We start from the raw sequence: 25,007 nt of genomic DNA, 5'->3' as shown, positions 1-25,007 counted from the left end.
GTACACAGCACTTTTTCTGCTGCCAGAGACAGATTCACAGGCAGCAGGTCACGATGCTTGCTGCAGGTCTCTGTGACATCCACAGCCAAGGTCTTTCGTACACAAGTAGGGCGTTCTAAATCAGGGTGGCATCACTCATCAATGGGCTGTCATGTGGACACAGGGGTCACGACCTTTGCTCTGTCCTGTGCTGGGGGATGGTGCGTCAGCAGTAACATGCTAAAGTAATTACACTTTTAACAAAATAACACATTTTATTATTTTTATTGTGATATACTACTGGTCAAAAGTTTGGAATATATACATATATATATTTGTTAAAAAAAAATCTCATGCTCATCAAGGCTGCATTTATTTGATGAAATATACACAAAAAAACTGTATTATTGTGAAATGTTATTACATATTAAAATAACTATTTTCTATTGTAATATGTTTTAAAATGTAATTTATTCCTGTGGTGTAACATGATCCTTCAGCAGTCATTCTTATTTAGTTATCCATAATTGTTTTTATCAATTTTTATTATTATTATCATTATTATTATTATTATTATTATTATTATTATTATTATTATTATTAATAAATCAATGTTGAACATTTTTGCTGCTTAACATTTGTGTGGAACATTGAAAATATATTATTCAAGTATATTGAAATATATTATTCAAGTATATTATTATGATAATCACAAGAATATTTTACAAGACATTTTAAAATATACAAAAATAGAAAGCAGCTATTTTAAATAATATTTCACAATATTATGGTTTTTACAGTATTTTTGATCAAATAAATGTAGCCTTGGTGAGCATAAAAGACTTATTTTGATTATTTCAAAGTTTTAACCATTAGTGTATATAAAGTTATAATGTAACATATCCCAATACTGCCCCTGGCCTAGATCCTTTTTTTTTTAAAGGAAAAGTGCACAAATATATACATAAAATCACAAAGATGCATAAATAAAAACACACGGGCACCCAGACATTAAACACACAGAGAGGTGAGAGGTGTTGGCTGGCACAGCTGGGTTTTGGGGGGTTAAGGGTCTACATTTATCTTGTCAGGACACATTGGTGGGGGTGAAGTGAAGTTCAGTGCCCGATTTGGTAACACACATGATCACACACACTCTAAAACAGCTACACACACATAAAGCAGCCCTGTGTGTGTACTGTGATTCTCTTACTATGCATTTCTCAAAGCCGGTCCTTTCGAAAGAACATAAAATACAATTTGCAATCTATTTGGCTTTCATAAAGTGATGCATTTCAGAAAGTATCAAAGTCATTTCACAGATGTCATTTCAATAAAATGAGTCTAAATGCCTCATTTACATCTTAGGACATTTAGGTCCATTCGTATGGGAATTATAAAGCTTTGGCCTAGGACACAGTATCACATCAAACTCTGAGATTTGGTCTTTGCAGCACATGTCATCTTTATTCTCTGAGGGATGTTGTTCTTATAGCGCAGAACAGACCCTTCATACTAATTTGTCTTTCTAAATGTCTCAGTGATGCGAGTGACTTTAGCCAATACTGCATCTCTTGGCAAGAACACAAGAACAGAGGGGAATCCATCACGTAGAGGGGAGAAAGAAGGGAGGGGACAGGAGAAGAGGATGATGTCAGTTTAGTGTGAGAGGAGAACAGATGAGTACTGCAGTGTGTCACCCATGGGAGAGGTTAAAGGACGCTGGCACTGATCTGACTGGCACAAAGAGGCATTGCTTTAGACTTCACTGACCTTAAGACATAAAAGAACATTTTAAATGAAGTAATTTGTCTGAAGTCCATTGCTATTAAATGTCCTCAATGTACTCAGATGGGTAGTGAGACAGCGGGGGCCTTCTATGAGTCTGGATGCCAGGGTCTGAAGGGCAATCAGGTTATACAAAAATAATTAACAGCTATGATAAAAACTATGGCTGTACATTTCAGCCATACATTGCCATGTTTACTGTAATAGCATCATGAACAAGGATGGTATGACACAATGAACATATCGATGCGGGGGCTGAATTGTCCAGAGAAAGACTGTAAAAAAACATACGATTGAGATTGTACTAACTGATATGAATTAGTCACAAATGTAAAATAGTTAAAACTTAAATCTTCAGTTCTAAACCAATCCTATTTTGATTTTGGGTAACATGCTTTAGTGAGATATTGTAGTACATGTACAAAAAAAGATGGTGGTGGCATCGTGGAACATTTTGGCTGATCCAGTAGGCAAATGATCAGACAGAAACGGAAAGAGAAAGAAAGACAAGATGGTAGACAGCAGACAGATAGGTCAACTTCTCTGGCTGATCTAAATGCATCCCTATAATTACCTCCTGTAACAGGCCATGAATAGAAGCCAACCACACCATGATGTACTTCACAGCAGAAACAGAGCAGCTTTTTTTATAAACCCTAGTAAGCTGCCTTGCTGTCTACTGCCTACACACACAGCTACCTTCAAAGGCAGCATGAACCTCATAAGTGACTGATTTTTAATTATTTATTCTGTGTGTAGACTCCTCACTGTCTCCAAAACAATTTTAGCACATTGCTAAGCTAACAGCATGATACACAAAGAATGACAATTGTGTCGTCATTTACTCACCCTTTCCACCATTTTCTTCTGTAGAAAACACAAAAGAAGTTGGTAACAAACTGTTTTGGTGGCCATTGACTTCCAGTTTATGGTCAAAAATGCTTCAGACAGTTCTTAAAATATCTTCTCGTATGTTCCACAGAGTAGAGAAAGTCATACAGTTCTGACACAACATGAATGCACGTAAATAATAACCAAAATTAAATTTTTACTTAGAAAAACTTTGCACTGAATGAAATTGTCGGTCAACTATTTTAGATGTTTCTTTTGTTTTTTTGTACTCTTGCATTAGGGGATTGCTGCTTTAGAATTGGTTCAAAATCTTTGAAGCTAAAATTATTATCTTCTATGGAATATCCTAAATGACTGCAGGTAGGCAGTTCAATAGATTTTGGGACAGAGCTAGTGTGTGTGTTGTAATTGTCAGGGCAGGTTTTTTTTTTTTTTTTTTTCATGGGCTGCCATGGCGTCTTTGTTCTCTGTTGTAAATACAAAGAGACTTTATCCATTCACCCTTCTGAACTCTCTCCATGCCTTCTTTTCACCAATTCACCCTGTACGCTAAATCCTACACAAATTCAAATGCCTGGCAACTATTGACTTGGCTTTATTTCTCATGGGAGGTGAAATGTTGTCTTTACTTCTGTTTTTGACCTTCGAACGGATGCTGTCTGCAACAAAGTTCCCGCCTTGTCCTACTTCTCTGTCGAGAAATCTGCAGTTAAGTCTTGTTTTTCTAGGCAACAATAAAAATCACCTCGACACATGCATGAGGAACCTTTACCCCTTAGATTCGTCTCTAAACTTTCCTGTCAGTTAAGCGAGGGCAGACTCCAGACTCACATAGCAACAAGCCCTGCGCTGTGATTGGACGGTGGCTTCCTGCCAAGCCGTGAATACAGTTTCCTGTCTGTGGGCCAGAGTGTGAGAAAGCGAACACACACTCTGTTTTGGAAAATGCAGAGGCTTTGTGTAGATGTTTGCAACCAATGGTTTCTGAATGTATACCTTTAAGCACGATATGTTAAACTCTTGGATGTGGGCTTGAGTGAACTGCCGAAAAAGCTCCCTAACTCATACAAACACACGACTGCAAACACACTAAGATTTATTGTGTTCATATAGTGAGCTGAAAACCATTTGTTCTCTAGCATAGCTATTTAACCTGAGCTTTTAATCATGTCTGCAAACAGTCATTGGGGGTGTTACATAAAGGGACCACATAATTTAATTTACATAATTGATTAACAGCCGGGACACAAAGAACCCGAAGACTTCCACTTAGAAGTGAAACAGAGGGAATCTTAAGAATATTACAGGAATAGTTTAATAGATGCCAATTCTGTCATCATTTACTCACCATTGGGTTATTCTAGACTCATATGATTTTTTTTTTCCTTTTTTGGAATACAAAAAGAGGTGTTTAACAAAATGTTTGTACTGTTCTCTTTAATTTACACTGACATTTGAAACAATTTTCACTCAGTAAATAAAAAATTTAAATATTGCAAACAAATGCCAAGCAATACAATGATTTAAACATGAAAAAGTTAATTAGAAACAATAGTATTTTTTTATTGCACCATCAAGTGCCAAATGGACAAAAAAACACCAGAAAAGTTGTATATGCTATAAAGCAGTGTAAACATCACTCCATCAGACCATTTCCTTTTGTATTCCCCGGAAGAAAGAGATTCATGCCATTAAGGTAAAAAAATTATGGCGATTTCTTTTTTGGGTGAACTATCCTTTTAAGGGACAGAAAAATGTAAGCACATGTAATGGCCTTTTGCCAGGGCTATAACTGTCTCCACAATAGGCAGGAATCTGAAAAACAATCTTCCACCACAACATGTGACGGGTAACATATCTGAAAACAGCATCTGACTACATTTTAACTATATATTATATATTCCATCTGTTTTCAGAGATTAACCTCGAGTCAATGAGGCCAGCTGTGTTCATTGACATTTTTGTGAGAACTTCATTTTTACATTTTATTTTTAATATTTAGTGTTCCTGTAGCTCAACTGGTAGAGCATTGTGCTATCAAGCGCGAGGTTGTGGGTTCGATTCCCTGGAAACACATGATAGGTAAGAATTGATAGCCTGAAAGAACTGTAAGTCGCTTTGGATAAAAGCGTCTTCTAAATGCATAAATTTAATTAAATGTAATTAAATTTAATTTAAATTGAATACATTTAATTTTAAATTTAACTTGTTCATTCATTGAGTGTTTGAGTGGATGCATGACACTGTCATGTGAAAAAGTATAAGGGATAGAGCAAAAATGTTAGGTGAGAAAAAGACACTGTAGACAAGAGTCGCTTGTGTGAGATACCACAATGAATCATGTCTTTCATGCGCTGGGTATGTAACAGGATCAAACAACAACACACTTACTGGCAACAACAAAACCCAGACAAAAGAAAACACACAAAAGCTGTGGGCATGAGGCAAAGAGTGCCTGGGGAGAATGACACAGACATCATTGTGTGACTGATAAATGCATGGGGAGTGATGAAACTGCTGAATTCAGTTGAGTCGTTGGGTTGAGTAACCTAAACCCAAGTAAGACAACACTAGATTTGGACATTTTCTAAAGAGAATGTAAGTTATGGTAGCCTGTGAAAGCCAGGATGATCCTAAGCAGTTGCTGAGGTGCTCTAGGTGGTTGCTAGGTGTCTGTGTGAGTCGAAAATAATAATAACTCTGAACACATTCTTCTCCTTAAATGTGGTTTGGATCTCTGCTTCAAAGATATAAGGATAAAGCACCAAAAATTACAATGTCTTTATAAACTTTTTGAACTTTATGAACTTTTGGGTTTGGGGCTTTGCAAACTGTCAATTGTACTGGTTATATAATTGGTTATTATCATTACTTTCCACAGACTAGGAAACCTATGAAACCTCTTTAGATGGCTTAAAGATCCTGTTTAATGACTATCAGCAGTAGCAGCATGAGAAAATCTGATCTGTACAGCAGAGACCATGCAACACCGATGAAGCCCTGGAGTTTTGCAGGTCAAACATGCCCCAAATTAGACTGAGCTAAAAAAAAAAAAAAAAAAAAAAAAAAAAATACCCAAACAAACAAACAAAAAAAGATTCATGAACTCAACCCTCAAACTGCCTGCAGGACCCATAAATCACCAGTCTCCTTATACTGAGCTTTACAGCAGATCACACACACCTTTCCTCAGACACACATATGCTTCCTGCAGCTATGAAAAACAATTATTTGATTCCCTGTTGATTTTGTAGGTTTGCCCACTTATAGAGAAATTAAGGGTCTATAATTTTTATGGTAGGTTTATTTCAACAGACACAGACAGAATAATAATAATAAAAAAAAAAAAAAAAAAAAAAAAAAAAACTTCTATAAAGGTTAGAAACTGATTTGCATTTCAGTGAGTGACATAAGTATTTGATCCACTACCAATTAGCAAGAATTCTGGCTCCCACAGTTTGGTTATTTTCCCATGTGGAACACAGATTAGTCCTGCAACTTTAAGAAGTTACTCCTAATGTCAGATCGTTAGGTGTATAAAACACCTGTCCACACAATCTGTATCTTCCATTCCAACCTCTCCCACCACCATGGGCAAGACCAAAGAGCTGTCAAAGGATGTCAGAAACAAGATTGTAGATCTGCACAAGGCTTGAGTGGACTACAAGGCAACCAGCAAGAAGCTTGGTGAGGAGACAACTGTTGGTGCGATTATTCAGAAATGGAAGAAACACAAAACCATCAATCGGCCTCGTTCAGGAGCTCCGTGCAAGATCTGGCCTCATGGGGGAAGAATGATCATGAGAAAGGTGAGGAATCAGCCCAGAACTACACGGGAGGAGCTTGTGAATGATCTCAACCAGTTAGGACCACAGTCACCAAAACATTGGTAACACACTACGCCACAATGGACTGAAATCCTGCAGTGCCCACAAAGTTCTCCTTCCCTCAGCTAGAACACTGAAGATGGGTCAGGGATGGGTCTTCAAGCATGAAAATGACCTGAAACATACCACCAAAGCAACAAAGGAGTGGCTCAAGAAGAAGCACATTAAGGTCATGGAGTGGCCTAGCCAGTCTCTAGACCTCAATTCTTTAGAAAATCTGTGGAGGGAGCTGAAACTTGGAGTTACCAAATGACAGCCAAGGAAATTTAAGGATTTAGAGAGAATCTGTAAAGAGGAGTGGACCACAGTCCCTCCTGAGATGTGTGCAAACCTGGTGACAACTACAAAAAATGTCTTCTGTGCTCGCCAACAAAGGGTTCCTGCACCAAGTACGAAGTCATTTTTTGCTTGGGGATCACTTATTTCACTCACTGAAATGCAATTAAATTTCTATCCTTTATATAATTTTTGATTGGTATTCTGTCAAATAAACCTACTCTAAAAATGACAGACCCCTCATTTATTTGTAAATGGGCAAACTTAAAAACAAAATCTGCTCTTAAAACAACATCAAAAATCAAAACAAACTAGTCAAGATCAGTTTTGAAACTTGGTCAAAACTGGACTTTAAAAGGTCTTGGCTGTAAAGTCAACATGAAATGGCATTTGACCCATTTTACTTAGGTAGCGTAATAGAAACAGGATATTCAAATGATGGTTGGTTTTATCCACTGGGAACTGACTGGATCATGGAAAGTTTCTACTTTTGAAAAAGCTTTTTGTCAAAGCATCTCAAAATATCCTAATGGCATGCAGTGATTTATTTTATTTAATTTTTTTCTCTAGTGTTATTTGCTAATATAGAAATTCTCTGGAAATGCAGAAATGAATTCCAGGAAAATAAATCAAGGAAGTAAATATATTCAATTCGGATTTCATGTAGTGAAGGACCTTAACTAAACCATTACATAAAATAATTAACAACCTATCTAATATTAAAGCCATAAAGCGCTGGGTCAGACATCTTATTTGTGCCCAAAACAGAAATTACAATAAAACCTATTGGCTAAAACATATCCACATTTATGCTTTGTGTTGAAGCATCCTGCCATAACTTGGCACGCTTAAAGCGACCCATTGTCACAAGGGAGCATGTGTTTATATTTTCCATAGCCCCCGATCAGCTGATTGGAGTGAGTGTGTGTGTCACGGAGTATTTGAGATGCAGATAAACCAGGCCACCACTGCAACTGATCCTTGTCGTCAATAGCAACAGACTAAATGTAAACATTGTGACTCTGAACAGAGCTGTGCAGATCTGCTTTTACAATGTTTTGCAGGGCTGACTTGCAGAAGATGATAATCTGTTTGTAATTTGAGAAAGAGGGGAAAGATATACACATTGGCCCACAGTGTGAGAGGAAAACAGCCAAGACAGTAAACCAAATGTGTGACAGTGATACTGAGGGATCACAACCTGTGTTCAGTGACGGGACAGATTTAGAGGTTTATATTTACAACAAAAAACTCAGCATAATCCTCCACTGAATCTCAGGACAGGATAGAGTTCATCATGATCATGTGAAAACAGACTCTAACTTTAACACCTGAAAACATCCTCTCCATAAAACACAGCTCATTTCAAACTTTAGATGACAGGCCCATTTAAACCAGATGCAGATTACTGGTGTCAGATAAATAAAAACATGCTAATATCATGATATTTGGTCCAAACATCATAACATGGCACTGCTTTGTTCTTTTCTGGAGAGGTATTTAGATTTCTGCTACAACACTCAACCACAAGCATTCTCCTAAATGATCCAAGTCCTCATTTGAGATAAAAGCTTATTGATTGATGAAACCATAATGTTACCACAAATAAATAGATTTCTGCCATAGAGCCAATTAATTGTAACAGCACTTTTGTAATGTATTCCAATATTGGTCACCAATCATCAGAGTGTGAAAAACAATATGATACACGGTGTTACACATCTAGCCTTCGCATACATCGTTCTTCGCCATTGTTCACAGATAACCCATAATTCCACCTATGCATCCCAGAATTCCCAGCCCATGAGAAAAACATTAAACAAAAAAACAACTGTCCCATCTAGTTCAGTTGTAGCTTTATGCTTAAAGACATCATAATTAATACTGTAGTAGTAGTAAAGTATGAGCGTGTTATCCTCTAACCCGGCAGGTCTAAGGCAATGTTTTATATTCACAAGAGCTCATCACAGATGAATTTCAGGATGCCTCAAAGACAACCTCACACTTTCTCTTAATATGCTCCCCCCATCTGTTTCACGCCAGCTTATTTCAAATGAGAGCACCAGAGGCGCAGCAGACGGTGGAAAATCTCATCGTAAACCAAAGATGTTTACCAAAAAGCGCTCATTGAGCTGAGAAATTAGCATTAAACTGATTCTCTGCACCGCTTTTCAAAATACTGCTTTATTTAAATGCAGATGACACGTTCAGAAGATAATAAAGGGTTCGCTATGTTTTTCAGGTTAGTAAAAGGTTGAGAGCTTTTAAGGACCCCTGAAAGCATATTGAAAGCAAAAATTCATCTATATGATTATGTAGTCCTAAAAAAAAAGTTAACAAACAAACCGTTAACAGACATGTGCACACTAAATGTGCAGTCTTTTCCCAAAATAGACAAAACAATATTGATTATCTTGTTTGCTTGGTTTTAAGCCTATAAAAGTTTTTGACCAACCAAATGCATTCTAGAATGACAATGTCCCTCCAATGAATACCTGACTTTAAATAGTAAGTGCAAGTAATACATACATACATATATACATACATACTTACATATATATATATATAGAAAAGGAAATTCTGGGATCTAAAATACTGGTAAGATATTGTGTGGAAAAGAAAGACAGTATATGATCATATCAGCACTGCTAAACAGTCATTAGGAAGTGCAACGGGCCCAACATTTCATGTTCTCAAAATCTATTAATGAGAGAACTAAAAAAAAATGCTAACAAAATGCCATTGCAAATGCAAATGAGACACCACTTCTTTTATTTGCATAGCTGCTCTTCTGTCCATTCAGGTCCTGCTAGCTCAGTCGAGTTGCTCAGGTGTGGTTGGGTCATGTTTACGTATACAGCTTGTACACGTTCCAATAATAGAAGTGCTCACAGTGAGTGTTTACATGAACAGAGAGAAAAGCCACAGGTCCAGATGGCCTCATCACTTCATGCTGGGTCTTCTGTGTGTGCAGCTATTTGAGTGAGAATACTGGTCTAGAAACAGATTGGCCTTTCCTGAACCTGCCCTTTAAGTGTTCAGAGTGAGCTGAACTAAGCCACATTGGTCATCACTAAAGATCACATCCAGACAGGAACTGATGTCATCACGCTTGTCTGCCCCTCAACTGAAAGAGCAAATGGTCATATGAAAGAGAGAGGTTACGCAAGTCTGCTGACTGCTTCCACATTTCAAGGACTGATGCAGTGGAGAACAGTACAAAATGCCTTACTTTGGTGAATCTCACAAAAACATCGCAATGTGGGAAGATTTGCATAATGCCGCCCAAGTGTTCATGCAAAGAAAGAAGGCATAACTTCTCACTGTTGCCGCTGCCATGTTGTGTTTCATTGTGAAAGTGAAGCTTCTTTGTTTGGCCTTCAAAAGAGGACACAACTAGAAATCAGTGGTTAAGTTGTGTCTGTAAAAACGTGACTTGTTTCAGAAAGGCGGGCCATAGAGGAGAAACAATAATGTACATTATGTGGAAAATAATGTTTTTTTTTTTTTTTTTTTTTACCTTAAACCGCATAAGACATTGCATTACACCAAATACACAACATAAATGTTATTTTTGGCAACATCATATGACCCCTTTAAGGTAAAAATGAATGTTGAAAAATACTTCTGGAAATAATGCCATGGAAAAGGGAGCAGGCACTGTTGCACTAATGGTAGCCCAGCCCCAAACTCATGCCATTGGTTGAGCCAATGCTGCTATCTCATGCTGCTCAAACCAACAGATTACAATTTTGCTTTGTGCAAAAATTATATTTTCTAAATCACATAAATTCACAATTTAAAACATATAATGGTTCTGCTTTTTTATGCAAAATATAAATGTATTTAGATTTTTGGTTAGCATGTGTCTTGGACAAGTTTTCTAAATGTCGATTTGTTGTGTATCCATTGACTTCAAGTGAAATCTTCCTATAAGCATTTCAAACAGCCTGTTGCTCTAACAAAGGATTTTAAACGTACAATATGGAATTTTTGGCCACCAGGGGTCACTCAATCAAAATAATAACATAAGACGTACTTTGATGACGTCGGGAAAGAGCGTAGGCTCATGGAAGTTGTTGTTCATTGGAACACGCGCTCTGTCGCTCCCTATCATTCCTCACTCATTCTAACAGTCACGTCTTTTCGAACGGAGAGACGGTTTCAACGGAAACAACATAAACAAACGCTACTGTGCATGAGCGCTTTTGTGGACCTAACTTAACTTCCGGTAGACTTCCAAATAGAATCAATAACAACAGCCAAGTCCCTCTAGAGTAGATATTTTTTGAAAACAAACAAAATGTTTGCTGCGTGGATCAGGCGGACTTAATGAAAATGCAAATTCATTATTTGCCAACAGGAGATGTTTTAAAGCATAGACATAAAGCGCAAGAAATAGAGGTTTCCCCAGTAACAGCTGTAAACGAAGCAGAGCTGGTACGCTCACACGCTGCTTTATCAGGCATATAACATGCAAGTCTTCCTTCAGAAATACAGCGATATAAAAACACCTGTGCCTCGTTTTGATATTTAAACATATAAATGTAAGGAATTATTATTATTATTAAACGCGCAGTAAGTAACGTTACTCGTGTTTATTCAATGAAGCCTTTTTGAAAAAAGATCAGTTTCAAAATTGTGGCGAGTCTCCAAAAATAAATAAATGTATGGCAGCACAACCACCCGAGCCAAACTTCAGTCTACGCATCACCTTGAATTTAACTGCGTTTGTAAAAGGCACCGCAGCCAGACCGATATACACAACACACACCTGAAGTTAACTGAGATCCAGGCGCGTGCGCCCGATGAAACCGTCATATGAATTATGAGACCCCATCAAATCAATATTTCATCTAGCTAGTAGTAATATATGTAAAAAAAAAACACGTCGCCTTTCGTTAATAATTATAATTACGTTATACTATGATATCAAAGAAGTTAGAGATCTGCATTTGAAGCTACTTTATTCAGCTAGATATAGAACAAATGTAGATTTACATGAGAGCTAGTCCGTCTGTGTTTTACACAAGACATCATCGTTTCACAAAATATACGGATAGATACAGTTAGCTGAATGGATGCATACCTGTTTATCAGAATGCAAGCGAGTTCGGCATCTCTCTGCAGTTTCAGCTTGTCACGAAGCTCTCTCTATCTTGGAAATGCAACTCCAATATTTACCCGTGTCTTGTTGCTTCTCTTGTCCCAAAACCATCTCGGGTCATTTATTTCACCCGTGCGTTTGCGCTTCAAAGAACGTGCAGGCAAAGCATAATCATCCATAACTAAGTTATTGATTGAGGTTTAAATACGAATATAAACAATATAAATATAAAATATAATAGTCTCGATCAAGGGTACTACTTTTTCTTCTTCGTCTCGTCTTTGTTTCTGTTCACCTTTGTATTTGGCGGTTCCGCAGGAAGTTAGATAAACTAGAGGGGTCAAAGTTTATATGACGCCATAGACGGGCGACAAAACGGAAATAAAGAAACGTGCCGTGTCTTCTAATTAAACTATAATTTTCTCCGGATTTGAAAGTTCGTGGAAACTGTCGGGATGATGTAAGTAAACAACTAAATATATATATATAACATAGATATAGTGATTTCTGCTATTTTTAAAGCAGAAAAATTACATATTGCGCCTTTAAGCCTGGGGTGTGTTTCTCAAAAGCATCGTTATCTAACTATGAACGCAAGTTCCACTGAATGTCTATTGGTAATGACGAACTTGCAACTAGTGTTGTCAAAAAATGTAAATGTCACGGTACCAGGTTTCTTTAAGTACCGGTGGTACCGAGTATCCGGTCAACGCGGTTCTTGACACATACAGCGCAATGATTTCCGCGAAGCAGAAAATGTGGATATAATCTCAAAATCCAGTCATGAAAATGAAACTTACATTTTAATATGGGCAGTCACGGAATTTGTCAAAGTTAGCATAAATGAATCAAATCAAATCTCCATATGAACCAGTTTCTGTAAAATTTACGGCACAAAAGTTGGTTGAATTCTGAATCCTGCATGTTCTGCGTGTCTCTGTGTGAATGAATGAATGGCAGAGACGTGTGGGTTTGTTTACTCCATAGACTGAAGCGCACGACGCTTGCAATCATTTCAGCATCTGCCATCTCAATGAGGACATAAATACATAAACAACATCACCAGAAATCACTTCTGAGTCACTTTACAAGCATTTTACCGTTTCATTTGTGTAAAACCAGTGTCAATTTAAAGGTATTCAAGGCAACCTGTCAAAATAAGTTCATGTTTACATAAAGGCATTGTGCTAGAAATATTACTATTATTTAGTAGAATGTATTTGATACTGCTACTGTTGAAAAGAATTTATAAAACTATTTTTTTAAGAATTAATTTTAATAGCAAATCCCCTTTATTTACCAAAAAAATAAAATGTGTTAAAATTTAATTAATTAAAATAAATTAAATTTGGGTGAAACTTTTTTACTGTTTTTCATAATTATATTACTTGTAGAAAAACTTTAAACAAAATTGTGAATAAGTATAAAAAATGGCATTGGTTTTATTTTTAGTGAAAAAAAGTTTTTTTATTTTTGTGTTTTGCTTTGGTACCGAAATTGGTACAGAGAACCGTGGATTTTCACTGGTATCGGTACCGAATACTGAAATTTTGGTACCGTGACAACACTACTTGCAACCATAGGTGCTTTCGGGAAACAGACCACTGGTTGGTTATAATCTAAGCCCTGGTAAGGCAAAACAAAGACGCAAACTAGCAACCATTAACACAACTAATTTCCCACTGCATACACACATCCCCGCTCCGCCCAGCTCTGGGGAATCTGTGTCATAATCAACAGCTGTTCGACTTCAAGGCAAGACACTTTGAATTCTCCCAGCTGACTGTAGCAGGCCTGCTCCAACTGGTTATTCCAGAACTCTGACAAAACTGTGACATCATTAATTCTTCACAGAACATGTTTCCACATGGCCTTCACAACTCAAAGTTCCTGGATCTAGAAACAGCTCTCCACCTCATGATATCATGGATAAAAAAACTTTTATATCACACATACACAAAAAAATAAATCTCAGGATGCCCAACTGAATAATTTTATGGGTGTATTGAAAGTAGCTGCATACCATTAAGCTCTCACATGAGATGGAATGTATTTTAATAAATAATAACCCACCGAAGAAATTCTGTCACTCAGTTTCATGTTTTCCGAAATCTGCACAACTTTCTCAGAAAATAAATAAAAATATCTCAAGATCGATACTGTTGAGCAAAGATTAAAAAAAAGGAGTTTGTTTACAAGTCAAACAAGAAATGTTTATTGGTGTCCAGACAAATTGATTTTCAGCTGCGATAGAGTCCAGAGGAAGCAACGTGATCCTGTTAAATGTCTGAGCTTATTCCGAGGGCCACCCTAATGCCCGAGACAAGAGAGAATCTAAGAAACCCCTGCTCAAAACAGCACTTTTAAAAAAGGAAGCTCTCGAATGACATATTCTGAATATAGAACAAGTTTGGTGCATTGTTTTAAGTTCCAGCATAAAAACGAAAGAAAGCACGAGATCATGCTGGTGTAAGTGAACAACCTGCTATTTCCATCAGTGGAACAGTATGTCCCAAATAACAATAGCACAGAAGGGATGTCATATGTCCACAACAGTCTTTTGATGGTAATCAACTCTCACTCTAAGAAGCAGACAGACAAAGAGGTCTCTAATCCATGAGGAGAAATCCAATAGAGGGTAATGACTCTGAAGACATATAAGCAAAGCAGCCAGCTCATTCCATTATTATTATTTTTTTTAACAAACTTATGTTCCAACAAAAATATATCTGGCTAGTCAGGCCTGTTTATTTGCTATTGTAAATTGGCAGCTTTGGCCATGGCACTAGGGGCAAACCACAGTCACAGGGGCCAAATTACATCCAAACATGTCTTCAGCCTGTCCAAACATGGTAACTGAGAACCAAATGTACAACAGTTAGATGGTCTATCATCTAGACATAGTTAGACATGGTAGCCATCTTAAAATGTGCCATTACATTTCAAAAATTTGGTCACAAGTATAACGCTTGTCACTTTTTCAGCTGTTCATTCCTGAGTTATTTCCTTCTGAAGACTTAAAAAATCTGTATAATAACTGACATAATATTTCTGCTCTAAACAAATACCCCCCCCCCTTCTCAAAAAAAAAACAAAACAAAAAAACAAGTCTGTATCCAACAAATACAAGCCCATATCCAAATAAACATATAGCCAACCAAAACACACATGTACACAAATAATAAAAATTGTTATCAACATAAACCCCAAAACAAACATGTACCTAAAAATACAAACTGTTCTTACCAAAACAAACATATGTGCAACAAATATAAATATTTTCCTGCCAAAGACATCAACATGTAACAAAGTAAAGTTACATCGAGTGCATTACGTTACAATAACTGTAGTGAAAATAGGGCACGCTTTTTTAATAGAGTGGACCATTCTAAACAGTGTTGGGAGAAGTGTGTGTGTGTTACAACATACAGCACACACAGCTGATCTAGGACGCTTTCTTCCGTTCAGAAAGCGACGGCCAAAGCTTTGAAAATGACAAGACAGTGTTGCAATGTGTCATCTGAATATTATAAAAGCACATGCATGAAACAAACATACTGCAGCGCCGTGACGTCAGGGGCCACATACCGATGACATTCAAACATACATGTAATCACGCATTTTTTTCTCCTTATTATTATTTAATTTTACCTCTGTCAGGTTTCATGTTCGTCACAGACACCGTGATCCCCTCCAGGATGTCTGCGGTCCGTCTTCCGTCTTCAGATCTTGGTTTAGACTTTAAAACTCGTCCCTTAGACATCGGTTAGCTATCGATCTGGCATTCAGCCATTCGGATATTAATGATCTGAGCTGTAAGATCAATCGTAGATCTATACGCCACTGTATGTTAAAGTCCGGCGGTCTGATGAACTAATCCATCAAAACAACAGCGGTCTATCTAAATAAACATGCGATCTCTCGTCTCGATCTAGCTAAATATCCCAAAGCTCCGCTGCATGTCGCCTCATTGCCGATGCCAAACGAGCTCCAGTGCCAACACACCAGTCTCTCAAGTGCCACTGATCTGCTCAAATTAAAGCCACATGAGACGCATCGGTATCCCCCGGATCATCGTCACCACAGACCTACAGACTCAGACACTAACAAAGAACCACCAACATCATCTCCTCCAGATTGGAGAAATGCTATGTGGCTGTGATGAGTCTGACTTCAGCCAACAAAAAGTGCCTCATAGCTCTAAACCCCCTCCTCGACCACTTGAACATAAACCCTCCCCATAAAAACAACGCTGGTGACGAAAGACTAAACGCACTAGTTCAGCAAACTAACTGCATGAAGCAATGACAAACTACAACACTAGGTTTTTGAGCTGTCTAAACGATATCTCGGAGATTAAATGCTCAGCAGGGACAAAGCTCATATACTCATAAACTCATATTCTTTCTCTCTCTCTCTCTCTCTCTCTCTCTCTGCTTGTCAAAACAAATGCAGGAGGACATCGTCATGTGTCCCAACAACAGCTTGTCCCGCCCCTAGACCTCACGTCACTTCCGCCCCGCGGTCACTGAACTCGTAACCGCGGCATCGCGTGTACACTTTTAGCTTTCTGGCGGCCAACTTCTCTGAGTTAAAACGTTTTAATGCAAAATGTGGCTATTCTGCATTAACCCCGTAAGAAAAATGAAATAAAACTCAGATAATTTAAAAGTTTATTTTAGGCTACCTTTACACAAAAATATAAGTGAGATCTAAAAATCTGCATATGTGATTTATGTTTTGTATCATTTGATACATGAGACTTTAATGGCCCATAGTAGAGTGATATAGTGAGGATACCCTTACAAAAAAAATAAATAAATAAAAATTAAATAAATAAATAAAAAATAGAGGTCTAGGCTACTTAGAATTCATTAAGTAGCTAAACTTAAAAAAGAAAAGAAAAAGAAAACCAGGACCTGCAAGGACGTGCAAGTGCGTATGACAAAATAAAGGCAAATAAAATAGCAAAAAGTTCAGCACACCATGACACACATTTTGCTAATTACACTCAAGAAGAAATGTGAAATGCATTTTCCAAGTATATTTTATGTAAGTAGGCTACTTACTTCTTCTAAATTGTTCTAGTAGTATACTTGTATACACTTGCCTGGGACTAAATAGTAAATTCTGAGCTAGGATAGGCCTACATCCTTAATATCTTAGTGCTTCTTTAGTATTGCAACTATAATTGTAGTGAAAGTTAATTTACTAGTTTCACACTTTTAGCCATCTGTTTAGTTTTTACACTGCAAGTAGGATATAGGCTAACTGCAATATTTTTTTTTCTTTTCTGTTCATTTTTTAAATGAACTTTACATCATACATATAGTTTACTATTTGTATAAATTATTTTTGCTCTCTAAGTATGTCGATCTATTGACTAATTCAGCATCCAGTTTTTTATAATGTGTTCAATAAAAATACCCATAAGCCAATACAGACATTTGTTTCAGTGCATGATTAAAGTGCTTATAAAAAATATATATAATTATATTGCAGTATAAAAACTATACTAATAGTTTACTGACAGTATCTTTCAAAGTGTGCTAGTATATACTGTAACTAGTAAACTAACTACATAAACTAGAATTAGATTAGTGAACTCAAAGTTTATTACTGTTACACTTAAAGTGCACATTAACTAAAAAGCAGGCCAATTTTAACTTAGGCTTTACTCAGTATTGAAATAGTACACGTATAAGTATGCTACCTTGAAACTACAGAATGTACACTTGGGAAATATAATTGAACTTTACTTAATGAAATGAATTGGAATTTTTTGTAAGGGAAGTGCACCATTATAGTCTTAAACCGCAAATTAGTTGTATAATGTTATTAGTTAGATGGCTCCTTTTTTTGTAATCTTTTTTTATTACTAAATTTCTATATGAGATTTAACTCCCAGAAGAAGGCATGTAGCCGAAACGAATTGGAGTTTTTTAGAAGGTCAATGTGACCAAGCCATAATAATAAAGGCTTTTTTACTTTTGTAATTGAGAGTGCCTTGGAGTTCCTTTTTCATTTTTGAATATTGCTATATAATTAATATTATATAAACTGATTTACATATACATGTACAGTATGTTATATGCAGAGACCACTTTGAGAATGGGAATCTAAATTATATTTAAAAAATGTAGATTTTTTTAAACCAAGAATAGAAATAAAATGTTGAAAAGGCTATGACGTATAAGCAAATGTTGGCCATTGGCCATATGATTTTCTTGTTTCCACTGAAGCAAAAGACGGTCTTTAGAACTCAGATCTTGGTAAACAACATGAACAACAAATTTTGCCCCTGAACACACCAAATTCTCAAATTCATGCTATATTTTCAACACTTTGTTTACTCTAGTTTGTCATTGCACACTAGTATTTAGTTAGTAGTCATTTGGAAAAGTGGAGTTAAATTCAAAAGGAATGTCAGCTGCTGTTACCATGTGTAATCTCTATTAAGTTTCATCTGTCCCAGGGGTTCAGGCCTCATTACAAAACTCTCCACTGTCTTTTCCTGTTATTAGATAGTCTATTAGCACACAGGTCATGGGTGATTGGTGGAACAAATGTTTCTTGCATAAAAGAACAAATCGTTGCTCGAACTGACCTTTTTTCTTGTTTCTTTTCTTTTCTTTTCTTTTTCTTTTTTTTGAAGCACAAAATATATATGTACTTATGATTCACACACACTCTCATGTGAATTAGCACACTTTCTCATGTTATAAAAATGTACCTTGTAAGAGCCCATCAAATATTGACATTTGTCATAATGTCTTTTGAATGTCTAGTCACAAATAACTATGTACGATAACAAACAGGAAGAAGACCAAGTGCATTCCAGCTAAAACATGCTGAGATCCAACCTGCTTGGTCAGATAAGGTCAGATTTACAAAACCTCTTGTGACTGAAGTGCCTTTGTTTGACACACGGGGCACAAAGAGTTGTGTTGTGCCACCTAGTGGTCTTTCTTTAGAATCACAGATTGGAGAGGTAGACTAAATCAATAACAAACATATAAGTTTGTTATTCTATATATGAGTTCTAATTTGTTTTACATAAAAATGTTGTTTACACAAATATTATAAAGTATCAGTATTTTTTAAAGTATTTTTGTCTTGTTCACAAGTACATCTACATCTAAACGCCTTATTAAAACAAGAAGCAATTATTTAGGAAGTTAAAATAAATAAATAGAAAAATATAATAATAATAATAATAATAATAATAATAATAATAATAATAATGATAATAATAAGATTATTAGATTTCAACCTTTATTAGGTTGTCTTCACTATCTTCTTTGTGTATTTGTACAATTTACATTTCATTTATATTTGTTGATATATATATATATATATATATATATATATATATATATATATATATATATATATATATATATATATATATATATAAATATATATATATATATATAAATATATATATATATATATATATTAGATTAGATTAGATTAGATTAGATTCAACTTTATTGTCACTGCACATGTAGGTACAAGGCAACGAAATGCAGTTAGCATCTAACCAGAAGTGCAATAAGCAGTAAGTACAGAATAAAGGTCTATAATATGTACAATAACTATACAGGTAAGTATTATGGACATAATTTACAGATATTAAATACTATAAGCACGATATACAGATAGGTGTACTATGAACATACTATACAGATGGGCTATGTAAAAGTGTATGTACACTATAGGCAGAACTATGAACATAATTTACAGTATTGCAATGGACAGTAAAGTGCATAGAAAAAAAAAATATTTCAATGTGCAAATGGATTATACATTGTTCCTGGATGAACAGGCAGTAGTGCAAGTAATAACAAGTTACTTTTTGCTTGTTGTGAGTAAATAAATAAATCAGAGTGTTGAAGAGGGGGAGGAGTCTATGTGTGGTGTGGGGGGTGTTGAGGGGTGTCAGAGGGCAGAGTTCAGCAAGGAGACAGCTTTAGGGAAAAAGCTGTTCCTGAATCTTGTGGTCCTTGTTCGGAGGCTCCTGAAACGCCTTCCGGAGGGGAGGAGGTTAAACAGTTCGTGGTCAGGGTGAGAGGAGTCCTTGAGAATGCTGCGAGCTCGACGTAGACAGCGTTTCTTCTGGATGTCCTCAAGAGCAGGAAGTGGTGTCCCTGTGATGCGCTGGGCAGTTTTCACCACCCTCTGCAGTGCCTTGCGGTCAGCCACTGAGCAGTTCCCATACCAGACTGTGATGCAACTGGTCAGGATGCTCTCGATCGCACACCGGTAAAAGTTCACCAGGATGGTTGAAGACAACTGGTTCTTCTTCAGTGTCCTGAGGAAGAAAAGGCGCTGGTGAGCCTTTTTGACGAGGCTGGAGGTGTTAGTGGCCCAGGACAGTTCCTCCGAGATGGTGGTTCCCAGGAACTTGAAGCTGGAGACACGTTCAACAACCATCCCGTTAATGTGGATGGGGTCATGCGTGCTTCCTTTCTTCTTCCTGAAGTCCACAATGAGCTCCTTGGTCTTATTGGTGTTAAGGAGCAGGTTATTGTCAGAGCACCATGTGGCCAGGTGCTGTACCTCTTCCCTGTAGGCAGTCTCATCGTTGTCACTGATGAGGCCAATCACCGTGGTGTCGTCTGCAAACTTAATGATGGAGTTGGATCCATGCACAGGCTTGCAGTCGTGGGTGTAAAGGGAGTAGAGGAATGGGCTCAGCACACAGCCCTGTGGTACGCCAGTGTTAAGTGTGATGGTGGTGGAGTGGTTGTGGCCTGACCGAACATGCTGAGGCCTGTTGTTCAGAAAGTCCATAATCCAGTTGCAGAGGGAGCTGTTAATGTCCAGGTCTCCAAGTTTTGTGGTCAGCTTGGAGGGAATGACAGTGTTAAATGCTGAACTGAAGTCAACAAACAACATCCTAACATACGTGTTGTTATGGTCCAGGCACTGTGCATACTGCATCCTCTGTGCTCCTATTTCTGCGGTAGGCAAATTGGTGTGGGTCCAGTGTGGGTGGGAGGCAGTCTTTGAGATGTGCTAGGACCAGTCGCTCAAAGCACTTCATAATGATGGGTGTGAGTGCTACGGGGCGATAGTCATTGAGGCACTTTGGGGAGGAGTGTTTCAGTACTGGCACAATGGATGTGAACTTAAAACATGTTGGCACAGTTGCTTGGATGAGGGACATGTTGAAAATGTCTGTGAAGACCCCTGCAAGCTGCTCTGCACATGCCCTTAGCACACGTCCAGGAATGCCATCCGGGCCAGCAGCCTTGCGTGCGTTGATCCGGCTCAGTGCAGTGTGGACATCTGTGGAGGTGAGTTTGAGAGGTTGGTGGTCTGAAGAGGCTGAGATTTTGGTGGCCGTCTCCTTGCTGTCGCTGTTGAAGCGAGCATAAAAGTCATTTAGCTCGTTAAGGAAGGAGACGTCCGTGACTGTTGGTGTGGAGTTGCTTGACTTGTAGTCACTGATAATCTGGATGCCCTGCCACATGCGTCGGGGGTCAGAGTTGGAAAAGTGTTCCTCTACCTTCAACTTGTAGCAGTACTTCGCCTTTTTGATGCCCCTTTTCAGGTTAGCCCTGGATTTACTGTAGGCCTGAGCGTCGTCTGACCTGAAAGCGGTGTTGCGGGCTTTCAGCAGAAGTCGCACCTCCTTGTTCATCCATGGCTTCTGATTAGGGTATGTTGTTATCTGTTTTTCTGTTGTTACACTGTCAATGGTGGAGTTGATGTGATCCAGTACAGAGGAGGTGTAGATATCAATGTCCGTGTGAGAGCCACAGGCAGCCTGAGAAGCAAACATACTCCAGTCAGTGTGTTGAAACCTGTCTTGAAGTAAAGAGTCAGCTCCAGTTGGCCACACTTTGATGGTCCACACTGATGGCTTCACACGGTTGATGAGGGGTGAATACTTAGGGGTGAGAAACAAAGAATGGTGATCAGACTGTCCGAGGTGGGGGAGGGGGCTCGCGATGTAAGCTCCATTAATGTTTGTATAAACATGATCCAAAGTTTTGTCTCCTCTGGTGTGGCAGGAAACATGCTGGTGAAATTTGGGGAGTACTGTTTTTAATTTGCAGTGATTAAAATCACCCGCGACAATAAAAGCAGCCTCCGGGTGAGCAGTCTGTTGTTTACTAATGGCTGCATGAAGTTCGTTCAAAGCAAGCTTGGCATTAGCATCCGGTGGAATATAGACTGCGGTTATTATGGTGGAAGTGAACTCCCGTGGCAGATAAAAAGGTCTACATTTAACCATGAGAAACTCTAGGTTAGCTGAGCAGCGTCTCCCAACAATGACAGTGTTCGTACACCAAGCTTTGTTGACATAAATGCACAATCCACCACCTCTTGTCTTGCCTGAGTCATCTGCCGTTCTATCTGCCCGGAGCGTGTAGCGTCCTGCTAGCTCAATGGCATTGTTGGGTACGTCGCTGTATATATATATATTCACATAGCTAGAAATATGAGAGAATAACTTACTAAACATTACCTTATTATGAACATGATTATTTAAAGTAAATTGAAATGCTTACAAAAGTCAGAAACTTTATGATCTACATTTGTTGGTCTTTGTTTGTTGTGTAGACCTCTAGTTACACATTTTAACAAATAATCTATCAATAATTAATTTCATATCATATTTTCCTTTTGTTGCAGTACCCAATCTAAAGTGGAAACTTTTCATCATTTGTAAATGTTTAGAAATGTTTACTAATCATAAATAAAAAATAAAAATAAAAAGTTAATTTATGTTTGACTTTATATATATATATATATATATATATATATATATATATATATATATATATATATATATATATATATATATATATATACTCTATTGAGTATTATAAAATGTTTGTTAATGATTTATTAATAAAAGTTATAATAAAGTGTTACCACATCTATTTTTGTTCAGAATGTAGATCTGTAGTTTTACAGTTACATCATGTTTAAAGTTTTGCTCACTCAGATTTGTTTCTAATTCGAAGGGAAGTAACATCTCACATTGCTGGGATGTTGCCACCAAGTGGCTCTTACAAGCAAAAGGTTTTAAACTTTCCATATTCGTTGTATTATTTCTGCACTGTGCAGTATAATTATTGTCTGCAGAATGTTTCACATTTTAAAATTAATTAACATTACTGTATATTTACTTTATTGATTAAATGGTACAACATGCTAGATGGGTTATGTGATAACAGTGTAACATATTACTGTTTGAAATAAGTTTGAAATATAAATGCTACTGCACGGTTTATAAAGTATATACTTTGTAGCATTTAGCTTTATCTAAGAAAGTATATCAGATGCAATATTGTGTGTAGTGTGCTAATAAAATATTTTATATGTGTATAGTTAAATATAGATAGGTATATCGATATAGGTAAAAATTGATTTTGGATATAAGCGTCTGCTAAATGCATAAATTAAATTTTATATATATATATATATATATATATATATATATATATATATATAAAACTCAAAGATCTAAGACTTTTTCTATGTACACAAAAGGCCTAATTTCTCTCAAATATTGTTCATAAATCTGTCTAAATCTGTGTTAGTGAGCACTTCTCCTTTGCCGAGATAATCAATCCACCTCACAGGAGTGGCATTATCAAGACGCTGATTGGACAGCATGATTTTTGCACAGGTGTGGCTTAAGCTGGCCACAATAAAAGGCCACTCTTAAATGTGCAGTTTTATCACACAGCACAATGCCACAGATGTCACAAGTTTTGAGGGAGCGTGCAATTGCTGACTGCAGAAATGTCCACCAGAGCTGTTGAAGTTAACTGAATGTTCATTTCTCTACCATAAGCCATCTTCAAAAGCGTTTCAGAGAATTTGGCAGTACATCCAACCGGCCTCACAACCACAGACCAAATGTAACCCCACCAGCCCAGGACCTCCACATCCAGCATTCACCTTCAAGATCGTCCGAGACCAGCTACAGGGCAGCCGCGGCAACAATCGGTTTGCATAACCAAAGAATTTCTGCACAAACTGTCAGAAACTGTCTCAGTGAAGCTCAACTGCATGCTCGTTGTCCTCATCGGGGTCTCGACTGCAGATCGTCGTTGTAACCGACTTGTGTGGGCAAATGCTCACATTCGATGGTGTCTGGCACTTTGGAGAGGTGTTCTCTTCACGGATGAATCCATGTTTTCACTATACAGGTCAGATGGCAGACAGTGTGTATGGCCTCGTGTGGGTGAGCGGTTTGCTAATGTCAACGTTATGGATTGAGTGGCCCATGGTGGTGGTGGGGTTATGGTATGGGCAGGAGTATGTTTAGGACAACGAACACAGGTACATTTTACTGGTGGCATTTTGAATGCACAGAGAAACCATGATGAGATCCTGAGGGCCATTGTTGTGCCATTCATCCACGACCATCACCTCATGTTGCAGCATGATAATGCACGGCCCCATGTTGCAAGGATCTATACACAACTCCTTGAAGCTGAAAACAACCCAGTCCTTGCACGGCCAGTATACTCACCGGACAGGTCACCCATTGAGCATGTTTGGGATGCTCTGGATCTGTGTATATGACATGATCAAGCTGATCAACTCTATGTGAAGGAGATGTGTTGCAATGTGTCAGGCAAATGGTTTTCACGCCAGATATTGGCTGGTTTTTGGACCCCCTTCCACCCAGACCCCCCCCCCCCCCCAATACAGTAAAACTGCACATTTTAGACTGGCCTTTTATTGTGGCCAGCCTAAGGCAAACCTGTGAATTAATCATGCTGTCTAATCAGCATCTTGATAATGCCACACCTGTGAGGTGGATTGATTATCTCTGCAAAGGAGAAGTGCTCACTAACACAGATTTAGACAGATTTTTTAACAATATTTAAGAGAAATAGGCCTTTTGTGTACATAGAAAAAGTCTTAGATCTTTGAGTTCAGCTCATGAAAAATGGGGGCAAAAACAAAATTGTTGCATTTATAATTTTGTTCGATATATATATAGGTAGTGCACATTCAGGAAAAAAAAAAATGTTTTGATTTCCTGTTGACTTAGATACATAATAGATATAACAGCCACATTTGTTACAACATAGTTTTGAATATCATAGAAACGTTGAATAAAAGACAAGAAAGTCAAGAAG

General features: G+C 37.5%; 1 protein-coding gene across 1 annotated transcript in view; it reads right to left on the bottom strand.

The window, feature by feature from the left end:
- LOC127933975 (protein FAM214A) overlaps nt 1-16,360 on the bottom strand; it is a 32,358-nt gene extending 15,998 nt beyond the window's left edge. The window contains exon 1 of the mRNA XM_052531103.1: nt 15,541-16,360. Within this exon, the coding sequence (XP_052387063.1) occupies nt 15,541-15,652 (112 nt within the window). The 5' untranslated portion in view covers nt 15,653-16,360. The remainder of the gene's footprint in view (nt 1-15,540) is intronic.
- Nucleotides 16,361-25,007: the final 8,647 nt, after the last annotated feature.

This window comes from Carassius gibelio, chromosome A18 (genome assembly GCF_023724105.1).
Source record: "Carassius gibelio isolate Cgi1373 ecotype wild population from Czech Republic chromosome A18, carGib1.2-hapl.c, whole genome shotgun sequence".
NCBI lineage: Eukaryota > Metazoa > Chordata > Actinopteri > Cypriniformes > Cyprinidae > Carassius > Carassius gibelio.
The sequence above is the reverse complement of the archived record's forward strand: the minus strand, read 5'-3'. Positions and strand labels throughout refer to the sequence as shown.